This window comes from Asterias rubens, chromosome 12 (genome assembly GCF_902459465.1).
Source record: "Asterias rubens chromosome 12, eAstRub1.3, whole genome shotgun sequence".
Taxonomy (NCBI): domain Eukaryota; kingdom Metazoa; phylum Echinodermata; class Asteroidea; order Forcipulatida; family Asteriidae; genus Asterias; species Asterias rubens.
In genome coordinates this window covers 6250330-6273378 of record NC_047073.1, presented here as the reverse complement: position 1 = coordinate 6273378, position 23049 = coordinate 6250330, and the positions used below count along the sequence as shown (strand labels likewise).

The following is a 23049-nucleotide window of genomic DNA, read 5'->3' as shown; positions in this document are numbered from 1 at the left end:
ATTTAGTTGGTCACCGGCGAAAGAGCCAGCCAGCGGTCAGACGTCCGTCCGTACATTATCTGGAGTGCAAATTCATTCATTGATGCTGTTCAAATGACTAACACACTCGTTGAAATTGTTTATTATGCTCTTCAAAGACCTTATTCCTGTTTGTTCATTGTTGGCGTAGTGCTCTTAAGTTTTTGGTGGCACTGGTGGAACATTTTTGACAGTAAAACTGACATGGTAAGTTGACAAATTTTTAAAAGCTAATTTTATTTTATTTGTGAAGGATTGAAGAAGAAGTTTGTTTATTTTATTTTTTATAGCCTGATCGTTCAGTCAGCTGAGCTGGTGTCATATGTAATCAGTGTCAGACCGGGGGCTGGTCATCTCGCCACCTAGCAAGCTCGCCACCAACAAAGTTGCCCCCTGCAAAGTCACCCCCTAACCGGCTCGCCCCGAGTTGTTACAAAGTCGCCCCCTGACAATGCCGCCCCCAAACAATGTCGCCCCCTAGCAAAGTCGCCCCCTGACAATGTCGCCCCCAGCCAATGTCGCCCCCTAGCAAAGTCGCTCCCAGAAAATAGTTAAGGGTTAGGGTTAGGGTTAGGGTTAGGGTTAGGGGTAGGGGTAGGGGTAGGGGTTAGACCTAGACCTTCCACAAGCACATTACTTCATACGGAATTTTTTCTGAAAATGTTTTAACTATATTTTTTTACCATAATTATTGTAGCCTTAATTATTTTCCGAACAACATCTGGGGGCGACTTTGCTAGGGGGCGACATTGGCTGGGGGCGACTTTGCTAGGGGGCGACATTGTTTGGGGGCGACATTGCCAGAGGGCGACTTTGTTTCAACCCGGGCGAGCCAGGTAGGGGGCGACTTTGCAGGGGGCGACTTTGTTGGTGGCGAGCTTGTCAGGTGGGGAGATGACCAGCATTCGTCAGACCATGGACTCGGAGCTATAAAAAGGACTGAGTAGCCAGTCAAGTGGAACCTGGTTCAAGTGGAGCATTTTTATAGCAGGCTCTTGCAGTCCTTGCTTCTTGGAGAGGGCAAGGCATTTTCATTTTGTAAAGGGCACTTACTTCCTTGCCCGAGGGTGGGGGGGGGATAAGAAAGAGACCGGGTAAAGCAAGTGACTGGATTAATATGAAGCTGTTTGATTTATTAATAATATTAGGAATGTTTTTTTGTCTCCCAATTGTTAGGGAGGCCTAATCTAGATGTTTACCTTTACGTTTGCGTTTACGCTGATACTTGGCAGAATCCTTAAGTGAGGACGTAAGGCCAGGGGTGCTTAGATTGTAGACCCAGTAACTGGGGCGCTGGCCATATGTACCCCAGTTTAATACGACAGAGAATGTCAAAATTTCGAAAAAAGGAGTACAGCGCCGCCCCAGTTACTGGGTACTATGAATATGATATGACAGAGAATGTCAAAATTTCGAAAAAAGGAGTACAGCGCCCCAGTTACTTGGTCTAGGCCTAATAAGCATGATTTTGTTTTCGAATTGTATTCCCCTATAACTTTGACATTAAAAATAAGTAGAACTAGGCCTACTTTTTGAGAAGTTCATCTCTATCATAATAATAATAATGATAATAATACTGAAAAAAAGTGACTAACAAATTCTTATTTATATAGCGCATTTCACAATAAACATATCGCTTTACATTAGTGCCCTGGGTATAGGGCCATAACATCCCTTTTTAATGTTTCTCAGCTATTGGGAGTATACACCCTGAGCTGCCTGTAAGTAAGGTGCTTGGGGGCTTTCAACATCTACCCTTGCAGAATAATTTGTACCCATGGGTGAAGAGAAGCAACTAATTAGTAAAGTATGTTGCTCAAGGACACAAGTGTCACGACCGGGATTTGAACCCACACTCCAATACCCACACGACCAACCAATAATAAATTTCCAGTAAAACTCCCTTTAAAGGGGAAGTACACGTTGGGTAGTTACTCAAAACAAATAATAACTTAAAAACTGACTTGGTAACTAGCATTGGAGAGCTGTTGATAGTATAAAACATTGTGAGAAACGACTCCCTCTGAAGTAGCATAGATTTTGAGAATTTTTCACTAAAAAAATAAAAGACTTCTAGCCAGAAGTCTTTTATTCCTATCTGAAAGCACACAAATTTGTCCAACAAGGGTGTTTTATCTCTCATCATTTTCTCGCAGCTTCGCTGACCAATTGAACTCAAATTTTCACAGGCTTGTTATTTTATGCTTATTTTGGGATACACCAAGTGAGACGACTGGTCTTTGACAATAACCAAACGTGTACTTTCCCTTTAAGGACAATTATACAATTGTCTGCTTGTGTGATGAAGAGATCATTTAACCATTGGACATCTGTTCCATAAATGTGTTGTAAAAAACACATACCTGGATATATGTCTGGAAATGAATATTAAACAGATTACTAATGGGGAAAAGAGTAGGCATGAAGGTTATTTTGAAGTGCAGATTGTTGAAAACCATCTGGATTACTCGGCTAAAGGGATGAAGCTAACTAAGGGCATCATCCAGGCCCGTCAGTGTACCTTTAAAAATCCATCACCTAAAGAGGTTTTTGCGTAACTATTTTCTAAGAGCAATGCATTTATCCACAGTGAATCACACCATTTGTTTTGTTCATCCTATAATTATTTATTCCATAGTCACCTGGCAATTATCGGTCTTAGCTTGGTCTTACCGCATGCTATTTTAATTTATGTGACTTTGGAAAAAAGTTACAAGTTTTTCAAAATCTTACACTAAAATGGTGCAAATTGCCATTAGCATATTTGATACCCTTCCAGCATCCAGTGCAAAATTAGTCAGCATAAAAAATATCTGATGGAATTTAGTGGATGGAGATTTGAAACATTTAATCCTTAAATTTTAAGACTTAAAAGAATTTACATTCCGAAGAGGAATTTTTGTCAGTCCAAACGTCAAGGTCACAGCCGTTTTTTATTAAATATTATCAAAAGTCAAGAAAGAACCAAAACATCCCCTTTCAAAAATATTGAGAGTCATTTTACCAAAAAACAATATCATTACCCTGATGTTTTTGATGTTGACAATTTCAAATTTTGCACTGGACTGGTATGAAAAACAATGGTAATTTACACCATTTTAAAAAGGAGGGTAGAGACTTGTAAATTTTTTATTGGAAACTGAGTACATTCCACCACATTGAATGCGTCTTTTTCCTTTCCTCTTTAAAGGAAGGTTACAGAATTGGTAAGAAACAAAAATCGTGAGGATCACAGATTTACATAAAACTTACACGGTTTAATGATGACTAGCGGGATGCTGCACTTTGCGTGGCAACCCCGCTCAAAATTATGGTGTATAAAATGAGCATTGTGAACGGAGGGGGGGGGGGGAGGGTGGTGAGTGGAGGGGGGCGGGGTCACAACACAAATCACCGTGCTTTTGTGAAATCGTATACAATTGCGTTTCTTCCGTTTTTCATTATTTGTTGATCTCCCCATTCATTTACCAGTTTCGCCGCGCGGGTCCCACAAGTGGTTCTTTCCCAGTCCCGTTTATTTTCTGTTTCGTTTAACTTTACGTTCAGTTTATTATTGTCCTATCCCGTATCATTTATAAGTCTTATATTTACTTTCCCGTAGGCCTATTATAACCCCGGCTCCGTTATTGCAATTCCTCCGTCCCCTGTCAATATTGCCCGTTTTTCCCACTTCTTTTTATTTGTCGGTCCCATCTATGTTTCTAGTTTCGTGCGGGTCCTGTTAGTGGTTCTTGCTAGTCCCGTTTATACCCGTTTCGTTTATTTTGTTCCCGTTCACTTTACTATTTTCCTGTCATGTATCGTTCTAAAGTCCCTTTTCCTTGTTTTTTCTTTCCCCTATCATTCACAGCCCGGTTATTTTTTTCCCCGTCATTTATTTTGCCGTTTCATCACTCCTTGGCCCACCGTGTGCCCCTTCCCTCTCCCCGTCCCATAATCATGCGTCTCCTTGCGTCCCTCCGTGCGTTGGCATTGTGATTTGCTACTGTTTGCCCATAACTCATGTTTCCAGTTTCGCGCGGGTCCCGCTAGTGGTTTTTTCTCAGTTTCGTTATTACCCTGTTCTGATGTTTTCCAGTTTTGCGAGGGTCACATCCCAAAGACATACCACTGTGTGCCACACTCTCCCTGCCACGTCCCTCGTGCTTGTAACCCACACATCCGTCGTGCCTTCCTCCATTGTGATCCTCGTTTATGATTCCGTGCATTGTTATTTGCTTCCCCTTGTATTCGCAAAGTTACTGGACGCTTGCGCTATGATGACTGTGACATCACAAAGGGCGCCGGACAGGTGTGAAACAACAGAGACTTCCTGACAACCCGAGGGTAGCCCCCAACTTGAATTTACTACACGCTCGCGCTTTGACTGTGACGTCACAAACAACACAAACCCCCAACCCACGGGCACCACTTGACTTGACAACAATGGCGGTGCCCATGCGATTTAAGCGCTATTATAGTATAGATGATAGTAGAAAACATCCCTTGAAATATTTCTGTCTTAAATATATTTCATAAAAATAAATAATCTAACTTCGCATTTGGAGTTTATCGCTCAGTGAGCGTTTTATTCATTTTTACTTTGCCATCGATGCAATGAAAAATTTGTAATTGGTTTTTCACTATTCTCTCGTGACCCAGATGGCCAATCAATCTCAAACTTCCACAGAATTGTCAGTTATGGTATATATGGTGGATTACATTAAGTGCTTACACTGCCAGCAACTGTTTTGTTAGCAAAAACCAATTATCCTTTAAGAAGCAAAACAAATTTCTGCCTAAGAAGCTCTAAATGTGCTGGGGTAACAAGTTTTTTTTATGCTGTAGCTGCAGTGGTTAACATTCAATTGCTAAATCATAATAAATGGCCCTTTATTAGGCGCTTTTAAACTTTCAAAGCACAAATCTGTAGTGCTACAGATTAATTACTACCCTTGTTAATTGGGCCTCACTCTTGAAACCATTTCAACTTCTCCAGAGTCTGCACCACCGGCAACAAATAAGGGCACAGGTTGCTAATCATTCACATCAACTATCTCTACCCTTGCAGTTACTCTTTTACTCCTGGGAGTGTCTTGCCCAAGGACACAAGTGTCATGACCGGGATGGGAACCCACTCTCTTTTGACTGCTTGAGTTCAATGCTCTTCAGGCCCTACTACTTGGCCATGACAAGCTCTAATTTTCTGCTTGAGTTGTGAGCCAACAATTCCTCATCTTGAATGCTGACTACACAATGTATCATTTTGGTCCACACTTTTAAAGCAATTTAGCAGCCGTTTAAGTTTGACCCCTTTAACGACTATACATAAACTATCATACATTGTAACCTTACATGTACTGTGATGTAGAAACGGTGTGTTGCTGATGAATTGGCAATCAAATCATCAATTGAAATTTGGCAGCTTTTCTCAATTCAATGGTATGGAACCTACATACATGCCCGATGAAGGCGATTGACTTCATGCCCCCATAGTCATGCCTTGGTGCCATTGAAATGCTCAATAGAAATTTCCAATTTCCTCATTTACCAAGGAGAAAATGCATTGGTGCTGTTTCCCCTTTCAAAAACAAAGTATACAGTCCCGATAATACATGCTTCTGGCATGGAGGTATTTCTACCTCCATGCTTCAGGCTACATGTGTATGGTGTTCCCCCACAATGCATAAGTTACATTCTGATATTGATTTTGATGAGGGTGCTGCACCATAGGTTATTATAATGTACAATGTATTCACACAGTGGGGTCCCTACAGTTGCAATTATGCACTGATGGTGTTTGTGTCCTCTTAAAGCATTTGGAACTTGTTCAGATTAGTCTCCTAGTAAAGTTGGACTGCCTCGATTTTCTTTCCTCTTTATTCAGTTATGGTAGATCAATAATGCAGCGATTGAAGGCAACAGCATTAAGTATTTTAACATACAGACTGTTGAGCAACACTACATGTAGCATCATGGTGAGTAAACATGATGCAAGTTAATAGATGTTAAATTTGCATCGTGTAGAAAGAGTATTCATTTTGGTTTTACCCGAATACATCGATGTGTGTACATTTAAAAATGTTTCTTGCTTTTTAACCACTTCCGGTTGCTTTTCCCAAAAAAATTTCGTGCCAAACAGCGGTATTATTTTCACAGAACCTTTTGCAGCTTTTGCAGGTATACTTTTGAAAACACTGCCACTATGAAACAATGGCTTTACAAAGGAAAGACAATGAAGGTTCACATTATATTAAGCACTGGGAGTTGATGTTGTCTATGAGAAACTATGAGTAGGCAATCACTGTGAATTGCAGAACTTTGACCGCGACCTATGGCTGATATGGTACATGCTGGAATCTCGGATACTCCATGCTCGGACCATACTCGGACCATGCTTGGACAATGCTCGGACCATGCTCGGACTTATTCCTGTTTGAGCCGAATTCAAAGACAGCCTGTCCATTCTTGTATGCCCAATTTGTACAGCAACAGGACAGAGATCATCTGTAAACCGGGATTACACACAATACCCCCCCCCCCCAAAGATACTACAAGCATTAATCAGTACATTGTTTTGCTAGCAAAAATTGCAGGGGCTCCGATGTAGTTCCGGCCATAATCCACAGTTAAGTTCAGTTCCTTGCCTCTCAGAGAGACCTTATAATGCTCAAGAGCTGTCTTTGTAAATGGGGTGACATGAGCCTGATTTTGTGGCTTTGCTTATTTGATGAGTAGAATTCTGTGCTCACACCCTCCATTCTCTGCTTAGTGCTCTATCCTTGTAAACAAGTGATGTGTAAAGCCCTTTTCACACGACAAAAAATAGAGCCAGGGTCCCTTGCTACAAAATTTACGAGCATGGATTTTGTTATCTCCTTGTGTGACTAATTTTGTGAGCTTTCACACTGCAAAGTATCAAAACTAACAACCCTTGTGTGCCATGAAAGTATTGGTAATCCTGATCATCTCGATGGGACAAGTTAGCACCTACAATAGCATGCGCTGTATGGGCAACTTCACCCATGACGTCAGTCAATAAACAAGGATTCCCTTCACACGATGATGTAGCGCACGTCATTGGTAAAAAATTCCGCTAGTGTAAGATTTTGTCGTAGGTCCGGAGCTCCGACAAAATGTAGCAATGTTGGACAAGATTTTACAAGGGACCGACCCTGGACACTCTAAAAATTGTTGTCCTTTCACACAAGGTACATTTTGTAAAATTTTGCAACCAGGCTACAATTTAGCAAGGAACCCTTGCTAAATCGCTCTCTTGTGAAAGGGGCTTAAGCATGAATAAAGAATCCAAGTTTACTTGCCTAGCGTTTGCTTAACGTGTGACAAACCTTTCTACTTACAGTTAGCTCTATTTTCTCTTTGGATAAGCAGAGCAATGAAATTTTGCTCTGTTGTGTTTTGAGTACAGACTTGGAGTTTCACTGAAGTCATGGACGTAGCCATGCACAAAACAATCTTGCTTACTAGAATAAGGTTACCCACAGCCGATTTCACAAACGCTAGGATTAATCCTATCTCGATTTAGGACGAGTAACTTCAAGTCCTAACTTAAGATGGGTTCATTGCGTCCTTGCGGAACTAAACTTGTCCTAAGTCCTAAAATTAATCCTAAGTTGGAAAGAGTTTGGTGAAATCGACGTCAGCCAAAGTACCATGTCATGTGTAAAGTCAGAAGCCATTTAACTTAAAACTGTCAATGAAACAAGGTATTGTGCCCAAGTTCAGGATACAACCGAGAACGTGGCAGGCAGTTCACTTATGACTTGTTAGTTTTAAGCTGCAAACTGACTGGGTAAATTTTAAATCAATTTTAATAAAGTAATCAAATTATAATTGACTAGAACCTGTGTGGACTCTAGGTTAATGTACTGGTGCTCCTCCAACTAAGCTTTATGTCTCTCACCTTAATGTACATGTAGGTAGTCTCTCTATTTGTTCAATATCTTTGTTTTGGCTTCTTACTAGAGGTCTGAAAAAATAGCTTAGTCTGAAGAGCACCGACACATTTTAAATCCAGATGTCACAGGTTCAAATCCCCTTCTGATAAAATTAAGTGAAAATTTACCCAGTCAGTTTACCATTTTCTGTTGTGGTTTGATATTAAAAAAAATTAGTTTAGAGTGTAACTTTCCCCCAACTTTCAGCCCAGCAACCTGGTGATTTAAATCCCAACTAACGGCATTTGTTGAATTTTTGATTCTAACGTAATTTCGGGTTCTTTTTGCTTTCTTTACAAATTTTCAGAAGACTTTGAGTAAAAGTTGCATCACGCTTTGTTTTGAAAGGACTTGAATTATAAGAATGTTTGTTCTCTCAACAAATTTTAATAGATGATGCTGTTTCAATGTCTCAAAACAAAAACCATGCTTTCTTGCATGCCATGCGTAATTTCGGGTTCCTTTTGCTTTCTTTACAAATTTCCAGAAGACTTTGAGTAAAAGTTGCATCACGCTTTGTTTTGAAAGGACTTGAATTATAAGAATGTTTGTTCTCTCAACAAATTTTAATAGATGATGCTGTTTCAATGTCTCAAAACAAAAACCATGCTTTCTTGCATGCCATGCCCAATGCATGAAATATTGGGTAATGAAAAGAAATCATAGTAGACAATTAATAAGCATAATGGGCCAGATAAATAACAACTAGTATTTGCTTTTACTAGTCTTTAAAGCCTTAATATTGCTAGTAATTGGGTAAAATCAATGCTTGAGGGACTCTTCTTATTGAGATGTAAATAAAACCGACATTTTACTATTACCTAAAAGTTTCACAAGATGCTGGGCCGTATAAAGGCCAGCATTAACAAAATGTCGATAAGTTTAAGATCAGGCATGAGAATTTGCTCAAATCTCTATAAATAACCTTTTACTAGAAAAACACCATTAACTTGAACGGATTAGTAAGTGGTCGGAGACAATAGCGGGGTATTCAAGAGTATAACAATAGAGGCATGGACTCGCAGATCAATAGCGATTAACTGAAATGCAGGCGTGGCAGTTTCCACTTAGTCAAGTTTTTGATGGCGGCAGTGGCTATATGAGGAAACAGCCAGCCTCTTCACGCCAGAGCTCCAGAGATTGGTTCTTTTAGAGCAATTAAAGTACACAACAAATGTCTAAGTAACATTTACAGTTGGATCATTAGGCCAAGGGAAAAATAACACTTTAACCCTGTAGTCCCTGCACCGCCCGAGTTTGCTGAAAACTAATATATCAAGATTCTTGCAGTTAATTACTGGAATCGTAGTCCAAATTTTAAAAGATAGCCACAGCTTAACTTTATGCACAATTTGAACCTTGATATTTGTATAAAAGTACAAGTTCGCATGAGAACAATGAATGTCTCTCGTTAAACGGCTATGGTAATTTTTATGGCGAATAATATTTGTTTGTAGGGATAAAATGGACACAATAGCTTTTCAAGGCTTTTATCTGACTCAATTATTATACTTATTAAATGCGAAGGCGTGAGTTTCCAACAATATTATCATGAATGATGAATAAACACAGTTTCCTTTAATGAGCGTTTTGTTGGGGTAAGAGCTAAATTATTTCATCACCATTAGCTTCATTAGCTTAATAATGACTATCAAGGATTCTTTTGGCGTTCCTTTTTTTCTACAAACACAAGCTAGCAAGGTTTCCTCCTACCACATACAGTAAATCGATAGGCGGCTGGGCGGTCCAGTGGCTAAATGGTTAATACTGACACGATACCGAGCCATATATGCAACACTGTTGTTTAAGTAAAATCTCAAGCTCCTCATGCAGTAGCTTGTAAAAATACAAGTAATTGCTACAGTATGTTAGTAAAATGTCGTTTTTATTTATATGTCTATAAGTGAAAGGTAATCCAGCGAGCAAAATGTTCATGCCTGATCTTTTACTTTTCAGTCTTCTTGCTAATGCTGAACCTTTAACTTGATAAGTAATTGCTAGTTTTTATTTATCTGGCCCATTGTCATTTGAGTGGGGCACCCAGGCATAGAGGTCAAAAGGTGGTTGTTCGTTGGCCAGTCGGTTGTTCATTGGCCAGTCGGTTGTTCGTTGGCTAGTCCTGTGCGCCACGCATACATATCTGTGTTTTTTCCATTGTTTCATAGTCGGTTTACCTTGGCTGTATGACCTCTATGCATTGGGTCATCTTTATAACTAAGTAAAATGATTAATCACTGACAGATATTTCCATTCAATGTTTCAAGTGAGTCTTAATAACTTCCTCCACTACAGGAAAATATCTGAGTCTGAGAGCTTTTATTATTTCAGCCAATTTTGACAATTTAACTAATTTTGACAACACAATACAAGGTAATAATAATGAACAGCAGTACATCTTTAACTTCTGAAAAAAATGTACACAAGTTAACTGTTCTTTTAAAGCTGGATGGTATTTATCACTTGTTTCATTTGTTGTGTGGCAGAAGTACAATGGACTGGTTTGTATTTTTCGGTTGAAAAAAAGAAAATGATTTCAACCAGTAACCTCTGGATTAGTGTGCCAGTGCTCAACCAACTGAGCTATCTACACTACCCCTAATGTAATGTTTGCTGGCTCCCTTTTGTGTCTGGCAGAAGCCATTCAGACTACATAGAGACAAAAAATATGCTGAATTGCTATACAAATAATGAATGTTTATGAGTGCAATGGTGCAAATATTTTCATGGATTGAAAGATGGAATGTTCTTTTCAACAGAGTCGAGTATGAATGGAACATTCCATCTTCAAACAGATGAACATATATTATCACTATTGCATGAATGCAAAACGTTCGTTTGTTTAATATAACATCCAAGTAAATTTTGATTTGAGGATACTTCTTTCAAAACAAACAAAGCAAACAATATTTAATTGTGACATAACACCCATTTCTGACTGTTTGGAGTTGACAGTGACTAAAGGCCAACTGTACTGCTGTAAATTTTAAAACACGCGTAATAAACATGTAATGTGTGCCATGCATCGTGATGAGGTCAGAACGTGCAATTGGACAAATCAGATGGACAAAAAAATTATGGTGAATGGTGAAAAATTATGGTGAAAATACACAGTGAATGACGTAGTGTGCAATGGTACATTTATATTTGCTAGACATTCATGACTGACAATCCTCCCATGAAATGGCAAGAATCTGCTTGGGTGTACACACACAGAATCCTCAATGCATACTGTAGAGCAAGAATTCATACAGGCATAATTTTCTCATGCCCTTCAGTATAAATTATACTCAGGAGAGATTATGTAACATCCATATTTCTTATCTCTATTGGTTCAAAGCTTACATTATTCTCATGTGTTACACAGGGTCAAAGTGTAACCAGATGGGGGTATTGTGAGTAATTATAACATCAACACAGAAGAGGTTGCTGTTTCAATTACTAGTAATTTAATGTGAAATCATTTGGTCAAGTTTTGCAGCAAGTAAATGAAGCGACACTGTAGTACTTAACTATGCCCAAAGCTACGGTAACGTATTTTGAAATTTTTGGGGTAAACTACAATGTATACTCATGTTACATTAACCACAAGACAAGAGAAATCTGGCTTTCGGAATAATTTTCTTTTTACTTTATGTGTGAAATTTATGTGATGGTTGAAGTTTTGCGTGATGTGGTTTAAAATAGGAAGTAACTAACTTGTCAACTTGCTGGTACAATTCTCTTTTTTGAGGAGTGTTGGCTCTGAAAGAGTTGACATTCTGGTCTGGACATTTCCAACAGTATAGCCTACTCTGCTCATCTTGGACGTTATGAAAAGTACATGTATGCTCTTCTTGTTTCTGGAAGATGTGCAGAGTAATAGGCCCTACTGTTTGAAACGCAGAGACCACAAAGACTCTTTCCAGAGTTAACCCTTTTCCCAAAACAGATTTAAACATGGTTGTACCCGCAAGTTATAGTTGCTTCTTATGTTTAAATTTGATATTGATTGATTGACACATCAATCAAGTTACAAAAATCAAACAGTCATCCAATGTTTCAACAGTCTGTACCAGTTCCAGTTGATGATTGAACTAAGGAATGCAACTTTTGACTATCACTTAAGAAATTTAGGTTTCATTTTTACTTTTTGTACTTTGTACTATAAATACCAACATGGCAATGAAAGTTAGGTTTATCATGGAGGAAGTGAAGAGAAGGAGCTCGAACGAAGGGACTTCAAAAGTCGAACCTGCGGTACCGCGGTCGTTTAACAACACCTCGTAATCAACGTCATACCTTATACAGACAATGGGCGAACTGGCGTATGTGAGTTTGCGCGTGCGCACTTGGTTCTTCACTCAACCATGGTGTCATATGTCGTATGGATATAATTCAGAAAAACAACTTTTTTGAGACCTGATAAAAATTGTGTACACTTGTGCTCACCAAATCGTAAAACAAAATTGAATACCAACCACCCTCGTGTGCTAATACCCAAATTTTGAACCACCGCTAGTGACCGGAAAGTCAAAAAAAATGAAAAAATATGCCATGATGTTTCAGTGAAACACCACAAACGGTAAATGAAAACGTGTATATTCACAATTCTTGTCTCCAATGATTCAACTTTACACGAAGGCAACGGTGCAGAGCGGCGGTACCGCACGTTCTGTACAAAGAAATCTAATCCTGCTCGTTAATCGGCCGTCCAGCTGGAGGTCTCCTATCTTTTTCCACTGGTTAGACGGGGGCATTGTCAGGGTATTCTTTTATTACTCTGCGGTTTTGCGGGTCGTTCGAGCTCCTTCTATTCCTTCCTCCATGGGTTTATATTGCCCAGAATTGTCCCATTTCATTCATGCTCAAGTTATGAGCTGATTTCCTCTTAACCTTCTAATGAACTACATGTATGAAAACAAAACCGCACTATTAACATTTTATGTTGGTGTGTGGGTGTGTGAGTAGTTTTATATTAAATCCGGGAACCTTTGACAAAAGAGGACAATAGAATAGGTCATAGGGTCCCCAGTTGGAATGTGCATGAAACCACTGAAAGCTATTGCCTCATGTTTGAGGAAGGAAGAATAACACTGCAATTGTCATTTCCCCCTCAAACTCAAATCTTGTGATTTGGCATTTTTTATTGGATTTCACATGACAAAGCATGAAAAAAAATACAGTTGTATTAAAGTATCGTGGTTTAATACTCAATAACATGATGATGCAATTTGGACATTGGCTGTAGGCCTACATGTACACAGGTTGGCATGGTTGGTAGACGATAGAACCAATGTACATGTACACAGGTTGGCATGGTTGGTAGACGATAGTACCAATGTACATGTACACAGGTTGGCATGGTTGGTAGACGGTAACCAATGTAAAAGACCATTTCATAATATTATAGACCATGTGAACTTTGTTTAGAATAAGTGTGATCTTAAGCATTCTTTAGGTATTCTGGCAGGCGAGATACTACACTGGTCCTATGGGAAAGTTGACATTTTGTGTCATAATTTCCACATAAATCCAAGTGTTATGAAAGTAATAGCTGGAAAAGTTTTGAGATGTGTCTCCTTTTACCATATCAAAAGTTGATAAGATTTAGACAGTGCAATCTCCATAAAATATGAGATTTTATGTCTTCTTCCATTGAGCTGTGTACAAAATGTGTTCCAGGCTCTGTGGCTCTTTTGTAAACATGTGATGTCACAGGTCACATGGTCTGAGTTTGCCTTAGCTGTGGATTTTAGTTTCATGGGTCTTGTTAACGACCAAGTTTGTCAATTAAGACTAGCAATGTACCTCATTCCATAGCTATGGATGCATACCATACATGAAGTAGTCTATGGAGGGTTGAACCATAGATCTTCAGCAGGCGTGGACTGGGGGGGGGAACCCCCTCCCCTCTTGGGTAAAATTTGGGGTGTACTGTAGTTTTCCCCTGAGCGACAAGATGTCTTTCTGTTTCATTCTACATGTATGTCAACTTGCTGAAAAATTAGCTGACGTTTTCAACCCTATGGCAGAATTGTCGGCCTGTCCAAGGTCCTTTTCTAAAACGTTTGCTGATCCGTTTGTTCCATTTACTACACTTACAACCCACCCAGTTCAAAGAAACTGGACACCTTTGGTAATATTCAAAGACCAGCATTGTTATTGGTGTATCCCATGCCATATGCATAAAATAACAAATCGGACTCGATTGGTCATATGAAAACACCCTCTTTCCTCTTTCTCAAATAATACGTTTTGTCCGAGTGATCTTTTTTCCCCAATCTTTTATTCTTTTAACAGCTTTCCATTGCTTGTTACGAAATAAGTTGTTATGCTTCAATTGAATTATTTTGATTAATCACCAAAAGTGTCCAAGTGCCTTTGAAAAGCTGTATCCCTTGGCTATTGACCCGTTGCACGCATGTCACACGCGGCGAGTGTGCCAAGCTCACCATGTTGGTGGTCAATAGGTTTATGTGTAAACGTTGCGTCGCCTAAAATGTGCACTTCACTGAATGGAACACACAAATGACGTTGCCCACCAGTATAGCGCATCCAAGATATTCTGATGATGACGTCAGGTGAATTGGGTCAATAGTTGATCTGTATCTGTTTGTGTTGTTTACCCTTAACAGGCCACTGATGGCCCCAATGATATCTACGGATTCTCAGTTAAAGACATCGATGGAAATGAAGTCTCACTCTCCAAGTACAGGTAAGAAGCTTTGTAGACTCAGTGGATTGTGCTGTTTGAAGCTTTGCATGGTGTAAAGGATAAAACGAAACAAAATTATAACACCCCTTACAAATATTCTGCCTTTTTATTGGTTTAGAGCGCGTCACATGATATGTCTTAGTTTTACTAGACGGTGGTCGTGTCACGGCGTGCAGTACCCAGACGTCTTTTTACCGCCTCAAACCCAATCAGTTGTGCATCTATGGATCTGAAATGTGCTACGAACATTGACTGCTTTAACTTGTGCTATGGTTAAAACTATGACTCCCTCGGTGATCCCCGGCTGCCCCTCGGGATCACCTCGGGAGTCGTACTAGTTTTAACCATAGCACTCGAAGTAGTCAATATTTGTTATACTGTAAAACGTATCAAATAAACCCTTTTTATGTTGCTATGAAAGTGGCCATAATGTAGGGCAGGCTGTATGCATGTCTTTGCATTATAGATTAATTAATGAAGCACGCAGAAGCAGCATTCCCGGTTTTACACGCACATCATATTTGATATTGTCTATGGATAATAGTCAACTTGCTGGTACACCCATGTATTAATTATCCTTTGAGGGAGTGTTGGCTCTAAAAAGAGCCGGTTTGGTCTTGACAGATTGAACCGTTTACTCTGCTCATCTTCAGGAAAAAATAATCTTGTCCTGAACATGAGCAGAGTAAACTGTCCGAAACATCAAGACCAAACCGGCTCCCTCAAAAGAGAATTCAAGACCAAACCGGCTCCCTCAAAAGAGAATTCAAGACCAAACCGGCTCCCTCAAAAGAGAATTCAAGACCAAACCGGCTCCCTCAAAAGAGAATTCAAGACCAAACCGGCTCCCTCAAAAGAGAATTCAAGACCAAACCGGCTCCCTCAAAAGAGAATTCAAGACCAAACCAGCTCCCTCAAAAGAGAATTCAAGACCAAACCGGCTCCCTCAAAAGAGAATTCAAGACCAAACCGGCTCCCTCAAAAGAGAATTCAAGACCAAACCGGCTCCCTCAAAAGAGAATTCAAGACCAAACCGGCTCCCTCAAAAGAGAATTCAAGACCAAACCGGCTCCCTCAAAAGAGAATTCAAGACCAAACCGGCTCCCTCAAAAGAGAATTCAAGACCAAACCGGCTCCCTCAAAAGAGAATTATAACATGGTTGTACTATTGTACCCGCAAGTCTGCTATTAAAGATAATTTATGATAAGCATTTTTTTCTGACGTTTCCAAGTATTTATTCAATATTCTTTGAGAAAACAACTTCAAAATTAAACAGACTGAGACTCTGCACTGAAAACTATTTGAAGTATGGTAACTCAACACCTCAATGTGTAGACTAGGATGTAGTTGGTACAATATTGACCTTTTCACATGATCAAGTTCTGATCTGCACTGAAAGCAGCAAGGTTTCAATCCCAGATGCCTTCATCATATTTCAACAAGGTCCAAATCCACTGAGCTTTCCCACTGCCGATGCCAAACCTACTATTGGACATGGGTAATAAACTTTTAACACACCTCTTGAGCAGGGTTTGTTTATATACAGGGATACAGGGCTGTGCAAGTGTCAATGCCAGATCTGAACCTTGTCCAACACACAGATTCTTCATAGTGTGATAAAAAAGCCTTATTGCTGGCATCATGTAATTTAGCTTACCTGTACACACATCAATCACTCTTTTAAAGGAACGCGTTGCCTTGGATCGGACGAGTTCGCAGTATAAAAAGCATTTTGTAACCGTTTGTTATTAAATGCATACGGGTTGGAAAGATATGTTAAAAGTAGAATACAATGATCCACACAAATTTGCCTCGGAATTGCGTGATTTTCCTTTTGCTTTGCGATTAACACGGTCAGCCATTTATGGGGTAAAAATTTGACTCCCATGAATGGCCGACCATGTTAGTCGACGAGGTAAAAGGAAAACCACTCAATTTCAAGGCATATTTGTGTGGATCATTGTATTCTACTTTTCAAACATCTTTCCAACCTATATGCATTTTATAACAAAATGCATTTTATACTGCCAATTCGTCTGATCCAAGGCAACCTGTTCCTTTAAGAACCCCAGTCAACAACTGCTCAACACCAAAGTATTTGGATTCAGAAAGAAGTGGGGTGCCCGGCCTCATATAAATGAAAACAAACATTTTGTACAGACTCATATAAATGAAAACAAACATTTTGTACAGACTCAGACTTAGTTTACTTATGTTGAGATGTGTAAAGGTCAATGGGGTCCAATAGTTACAAATTTCCCTGAAGATTTGCTTGAAGATGATGTTGTTGTAGATAAGTCAGTTCTCAACCCTAGGGGTGCTAAGATATTTCATTATTTTCTGATCACCATCATTATCCATCCCCCTCTGTACTCAATAATTTATGAGGTACAGCATGCAGATGGTGTTTTCTCGACTTTGGCAGCATTTCAAATGAAAATATTTCTCCCTCTGATAATCACAAATCCCTGTACTTTGCCTTCAGTTGTCCATGGGTGGATTTCACAATAATATCTCCTAGGACTAGTCCTAAGTTAGGACTAGTGTATGAAATTGACCCCAGAGATGCCGTATCCAAATTCGAGGCACTGATCTCCTTGTGTAACCTCTGCATTTTCTTAACACCTGTTTGTTTTTCTCTTCCAGGGGTCATGTTGGTCTCATCGTAAACGTGGCCTCTAAATGAGGTTTAACCAACAAGAACTACGCTCAGCTACAAGAATTGCACGCTACGTATGCTGAGTCAAAGGGCTTGAGAATCCTGGCATTTCCTTGCAACCAATTTGGTGGACAGGTAGGTCTATATTCAACAAGCTTAAATTCAGACATTTATTGTTAAAGCTTTGCGTGTCATGGACGAGTGGTCTAGTTCAATGGACCCAGGCTCTTTTGCTGTCAGCAGCAGAGTGTGGGTTAAAATTAAAGTCATGGCAATTGTGCCTTTGAACAAGTTGGGAAGGTAGTGCGTTTTGGCTCCTAGTGGATGATACCCATGCATAGAGCTATATACATTGACTAGAGCGCTAACTTGCTCCGCGTTTTGAAGCCACCTTGAGCGCAGACATGTTTGATGTGTTGTGTGACTACGGAACGATTTTAATTTTAAGAGAACACACATTGCCACGATTTTTTTTAATTCGGCATGTGCGCTTTCGTACGCGACTGCCCATTCGTGCACGTCCGCGCTACGAAAACAGTAAGTTCGACTTGATTGAAAAGTATACGCGCCTTTTAAACATGACGCACATGGCGCTCGCAGTTTGTACGCTGATCAGCAGATTGTGCGTTCACATTTTCTGCATTTTTTGGTTCAAAGACACATAGAAAAGAACAAACGCACTATCATGCAAATAGCCGTACAATTGTCGTACAAAATTTCAAGCTTTTGTATTGGCTTGTACATAAACATGGATGCGCCCACATGGCTTCAAAACCTTAGTGCTGTATAACGGGGTGTTAGCGCTCTAGTCAATATATATATATAGCTCTATGTACCCATGTCATGTATCCTTACTGAGACTGTAAAGGGTAACCCTATTTCAGCCCCAGGAGTAAGTGGTAATGTGCCCCTGGTGGCAGTTTTTTGGGTTGACAGATCAAATCAGTTAAGTGTAGCCCTCACCTTGACGTTGCCATCAATGGCCTTGTGAACTTGCAAGATCTCTCGTTAAAAAAAAATTTTTTTAAAGGAAAAATCCTACAGGGCTAGCTGAGCTTCAACTTGTATCTTGCATTGCAGGAACCGGGTACCAATGAAGAAATCAAGAAGTTTGCAGAAAAAAAGGGTGCCGAGTTTGACCTCTTCGCTAAGATTGATGTCAATGGAAACGGCGCTGATCCTCTCTACAAGTTCCTTAAGAAGAAGCAAGCAGGATTACTCACAAAGTATGTATTTATAGTTTTATATTAGCAGCAACGATGACTGTTTTTTAGAAAGGGGAGACTTTTGATCGCTAGGTGGCAGCAGACTTACCAGGTAAATTTCCAAACTTTAAATTGTTTTGAGCACGAACAACGGATTTACCTGGTAAGTCTGCTGCCACCTATAGTCTCTAAAAGTCTCCATTTTATAACTTTGCTTTTTAGAATTTGCTTTTAACTGTGTCACCTTATTTACTAAAATAGTACTGTGCACTCAGTACTTTCCCAAGTCCTGTCAGAAAAAGATTTGCATTTTGGAAGTCCAGTCTTAAAGGCCCTTTTTCAAACCCTGGTTTTGGCATTGGCATATTGCTCCATGTTTGGAGTGTTCACCTTTTGTGTAGGGAGGCCTTGTTCATACATCACACAAATGTGAATCTTGGTGATGCAAACAATCAATTTGTGCTGCCTTCTAATTTGGATGCAAGAAAATTTGCTTTGCTCTCATATTAGTTTCTTCATAGAGCTGCTTAAGCAGATAATTACACTTAACAACTTTCTGTTAAGCAATATAAAAGGATACCAGTCCAGATTATACATGTGACCTGGTTGTTTGGCTGGTAACCCTATTCTGGTAAGCATAGTTTTGTTGTACTTAGCTATTTTTGTGCTTAAGCAGCTTTAACAGCTTTTTGCTGGATAGCTAAGATTCACATCATCTTCTTGCAAAAATATGAATTAAGATACTGTTCGATTTATAGAACTTGACTAAAGACTAACATAATTTTTTCTTTTCTTTTGCAGTTCAATCAAATGGAATTTTTCAAAGGTAAGGACTAGGTTGATTCAGAATTCATGACTTTCATACATAAAAGGTGATAATGTTAAATGGTAACATCACATGAACTTAATTGGGGGCATAATGCCACAAGACCGCAGAATTGAAAACGATTGCAGTTCATAACTTGTTCAAAAGCAAGATATGCTGCTTATTAGTCATATTTTACTATAATATCATGTTTTTGTTGTTGTTTTTTCTTCAGTTTTTAATCAATAAGAAAGGAGAACCAGTGAAGAGATATGGTCCCCAAACAAGCCCAATGGTATGTACTGTTAAAGCTGTTTCATATTTGAAGACATTATTTTTTAATTTTTTTTTTTTAAAGTCACCTGGAAGTGGTATTTTTTCAAAATAAAGCTTTTGTCATTAATATATGTGTTTTGATGAGTGGAATGTGAATAAACAGTTAACTAAGGTTTTAAAAAATCAGTTCATGACGTCAATCGAGGCAGACTTTGCCTGTAATGCGTAGAGTAAACACAATTGCAAAGTACATGTACGGACCAAGTCGTGAGTGTGTACGTTTCAAAATTTTTGTTTTTTTCCGGCAATGCCGACCAGGTGTATTGCTGCTGAATGCAGAAAAACACTTTTTGAAATGTACCAACTCACGACTTGGGACGTAGATGTACTTTGCACGTGTGTTTACTATACGCATTGCAGGCAAAGTCTGCCTCGATTGACGTCACAAAAGGGGTAGGCGGAGTCAGCCCCCCAAACAACTTTATATATTTTTTAAACATATAAATCGTGACAAACAATTACTAAAAAAAATTGTTTTATTGTTCGTAAGCATATACTCTTATGTTTAAAAAAAAAAAAAATCTATTTCCAGGTGACTTTAAATATAACAATAGTTCTTCTGAATGACAATTATTAAGTTTATTTGTTAAGATACCTGTCATCATTATAAGTGCTGGGCTCAACATTCTTGCAAATTCTAGTTGTTCATTAAATAGATGTTAAATTTTCATCGCGGATTTAAAGAATATTCATTTTGGTTTAACCCAGAACACTGATGTGTGTAAGCACTGTAAACTCGGTACTTTCCTGAGCTCTGTGAAAAAGATCACAGGCATATTACTCAGGTGGGATTCGAACCCATGACCTTTGCAATGCCAGAGCAGATGTCTTACCAACTAGACCACCGATGTTGCCCGGTAGCTAGAGGCAGTTCGATTCCTATGCTTTAGCAGTGGGTATCACAATGATTTAATAGATGGAAATTTGCATCGGGGATATAAGGGACATGAATATCGGTTCTACCCATATACACCAATGTGTGTAAGCACTGTATATTCTGTACTTTCCCAAGTCCTGGGAAAAAATATTGTATGTATATTACTCAGGTGGGATTGGAACCCACAACCCTTGCAATTCTAGAGCAGTGTCTTACCAACTAGACCTTCAAGATTGCTTGGTAGCTAGAGTCAGTTAGAATCCTTAGTTTTGGAGACCTGAAGATGATCAGAGCATACTGATAACCAGCGGTTCTTTTCAGAATCAACACTACCCATAACGAGATATTCACATGGTGTTACCACAAACCTCTCTTAGTTATTATTGTCCACCATGCAAAGTTTCATATCCTACTTGGAATTTAATTAATTTGATTTCTTGGTTATCTTTTGCAGGGTATTGAGGGCGATCTTATCAAGGAGTTTGACAAACCAGAATAAGCTGAATCTTCACAATCCATCTCAACAACTGCCAATCGGACAGATATGACAATCACAGTTAACTTCTTTGTCAAAGTAGAAACAAGTTACTAGCTAGTATGTGTGTGTTTTTCTTATCAACTGTGCGACTTGGAGCCCTAAGTTGTCTTCTCCTGCATCCTGCCTCGTCCTGCTGGAATCTTCAGAGGAAAGAACTTGACATCCATCAGAGCAGTTTGGCTGGAACATTTTCTAGTCACCTTCAAACTTAACTCATTACAGAGCTTTACAACTTGGTTTTAAAAAGATGAGCTTGTATTCATTGTATTCCAGTGTCAGTATGAGCTTGTATTCATTGTATTCCAGTGTCAGTACTTTAAAATGTTAAAAACAAAAATATATGTGCATTATGAAAGTGCAGTTCTAGCCTGGAAGTTGTTCATTGATGGGACATAGTCATTTCATTTAGCAAAGGGAACTTAGGATAACAAATTGTTCAAACCTGTGAGAATATTTTAAATGTTTTTTTTCAGGAAAGGACTCATTTGACATTCATAAAAATCCTGACCTTGGCCTAATTTCATAGAGCTGCAGAAACATTGCAAAGAACAAAACAATTGTGTTTACCAAAAGACAGTTAAAGGAACACGTTGCCTTGGATTGGACGAGTTGCTCTATAAAAAAGCATTTGAAACCGTTTGTTATGAAATGTATATGGTTGGAAAGATGTTTTAAAAGTAGAATATAATGATCTACACAAGTATCACTCATTTTACGTCGCGAATTAACACGGTCGGCCATTTATGGGAGTCAACTTTTTGACTCCCATAAATGGCCGACCTTGTTAGTCGACGAGGTAAAACAAAAACCATATCAATTTCTAACCATATCAATTTTATAGCAAACAGTTACAAACACTTTTCAAGGACCAACTCGACCGATCCAAGGCAACGTGTTCCTTTAACGACTGCAACTCGTTTGCGGTTTGTTGTTGTAAAGAACTAGAAGCAGCTCTATGACACAGGTCCCAGTCTTGGCCTTGGAGCACCCATCAAAGACAACCAGGGGTCAACCATGGTGAACTTAAGTAGTTGTGCAGGGGCTAAAACATTATTTCTGGAACTAAGTGTAACTACTTTGAACAAGGGAAAGTTAAAGCTTTTTTTTTCTCTGTTGTCCTGAAAAAAAATCGGATACAAATTCAAAGGTAGAACATAAATTATTTTAGAAGTTGTTTGAGAATGTAGTCACTTTGTGGAAGTAGAAACCATGTAAGTGAGGCAAACTCCAATGTGTGATTTGGTTGTGGTCCAGGCTCTATGATGGCCAATTCCTAAACCGTCAATGTGACAGCGGAATTGGCCGGATGCTTTTGCGTGCCCGCCATGGCCACAGCTAACAACATGGGTCTGTTTGCCTCGTTTAGGGTTTCTACTGCCTTCAAAATGAAAGAAAGACAAATCTTGTTCAACTTGTTTGTCTATTTTAATCAACTTAAATTTAGTGCATGATTATGTGTATAAATGTTGGTCTTTTACTGTATAGATGTACTATTAATGGTTTAGTGTACATTTTTTTCACAAAAATTGGCTGTTGCTAGAATTGAACCACAGAATCTTGGGATGGATGCTTAAGTGTGCTACCATGAATTATTAGTTATCAATGTTACTCGCCCTCATCCTCCCCCCCCCCCCCCCCCCTCGACCTCAGTCATTGTGGAACTTACAGTCCACCCATTTGTGCCCAGGTTCGGGGGTACTGGATGTTGGGGTTGAGCAGTGCTGGGGTGGATTTCACAAAGAGTTAAGACTAGTCTCATCTCGAGTTAGGAAAAGTTACTCGTCCTAACTTAGGACTAACCGTACGTTTTTAATATCTCCTAGGAAAAGTCCTAAGTCCTTTGTGAAATTGCCCTCGTGGTGCTACTTGGGAGGGGTGGAGGGCCCATGCCACTGTGCCACCTGATTTGGTGCCAAAATGAGGCAAAGCTTTCTAAATATTTTTAAATTTTTTAATTATTTGTTTTCTTTTATGGTGAT

The 23049-nt window shown here is 39.2% G+C and overlaps 1 protein-coding gene across 2 annotated transcripts; it reads left to right on the top strand.

Moving 5' to 3' along the window:
• The first annotated feature begins 9 nt into the window (after positions 1 to 9).
• On the top strand, positions 10 to 21607 carry LOC117297462 (glutathione peroxidase-like). Of its 2 annotated transcripts, XM_033780511.1 has the most exons (8): positions 140 to 225; positions 5885 to 5975; positions 14570 to 14649; positions 17297 to 17444; positions 18390 to 18535; positions 19316 to 19340; positions 19555 to 19614; positions 20987 to 21607. In XM_033780511.1, the coding sequence occupies exons 2-8, from the start codon at positions 5901 to 5903 to the stop codon at positions 21029 to 21031; spliced, it is 579 nt and encodes a 192-aa protein (XP_033636402.1). In that variant the 5' UTR covers positions 140 to 225; positions 5885 to 5900; the 3' UTR covers positions 21032 to 21607. The 2 variants fall into 2 exon arrangements, with proteins under 2 accessions (XP_033636401.1, XP_033636402.1); XM_033780510.1 differs by lacking the exon at positions 5885 to 5975 and having other exon boundaries at positions 10 to 225.
• Positions 21608 to 23049: the final 1442 nt, after the last annotated feature.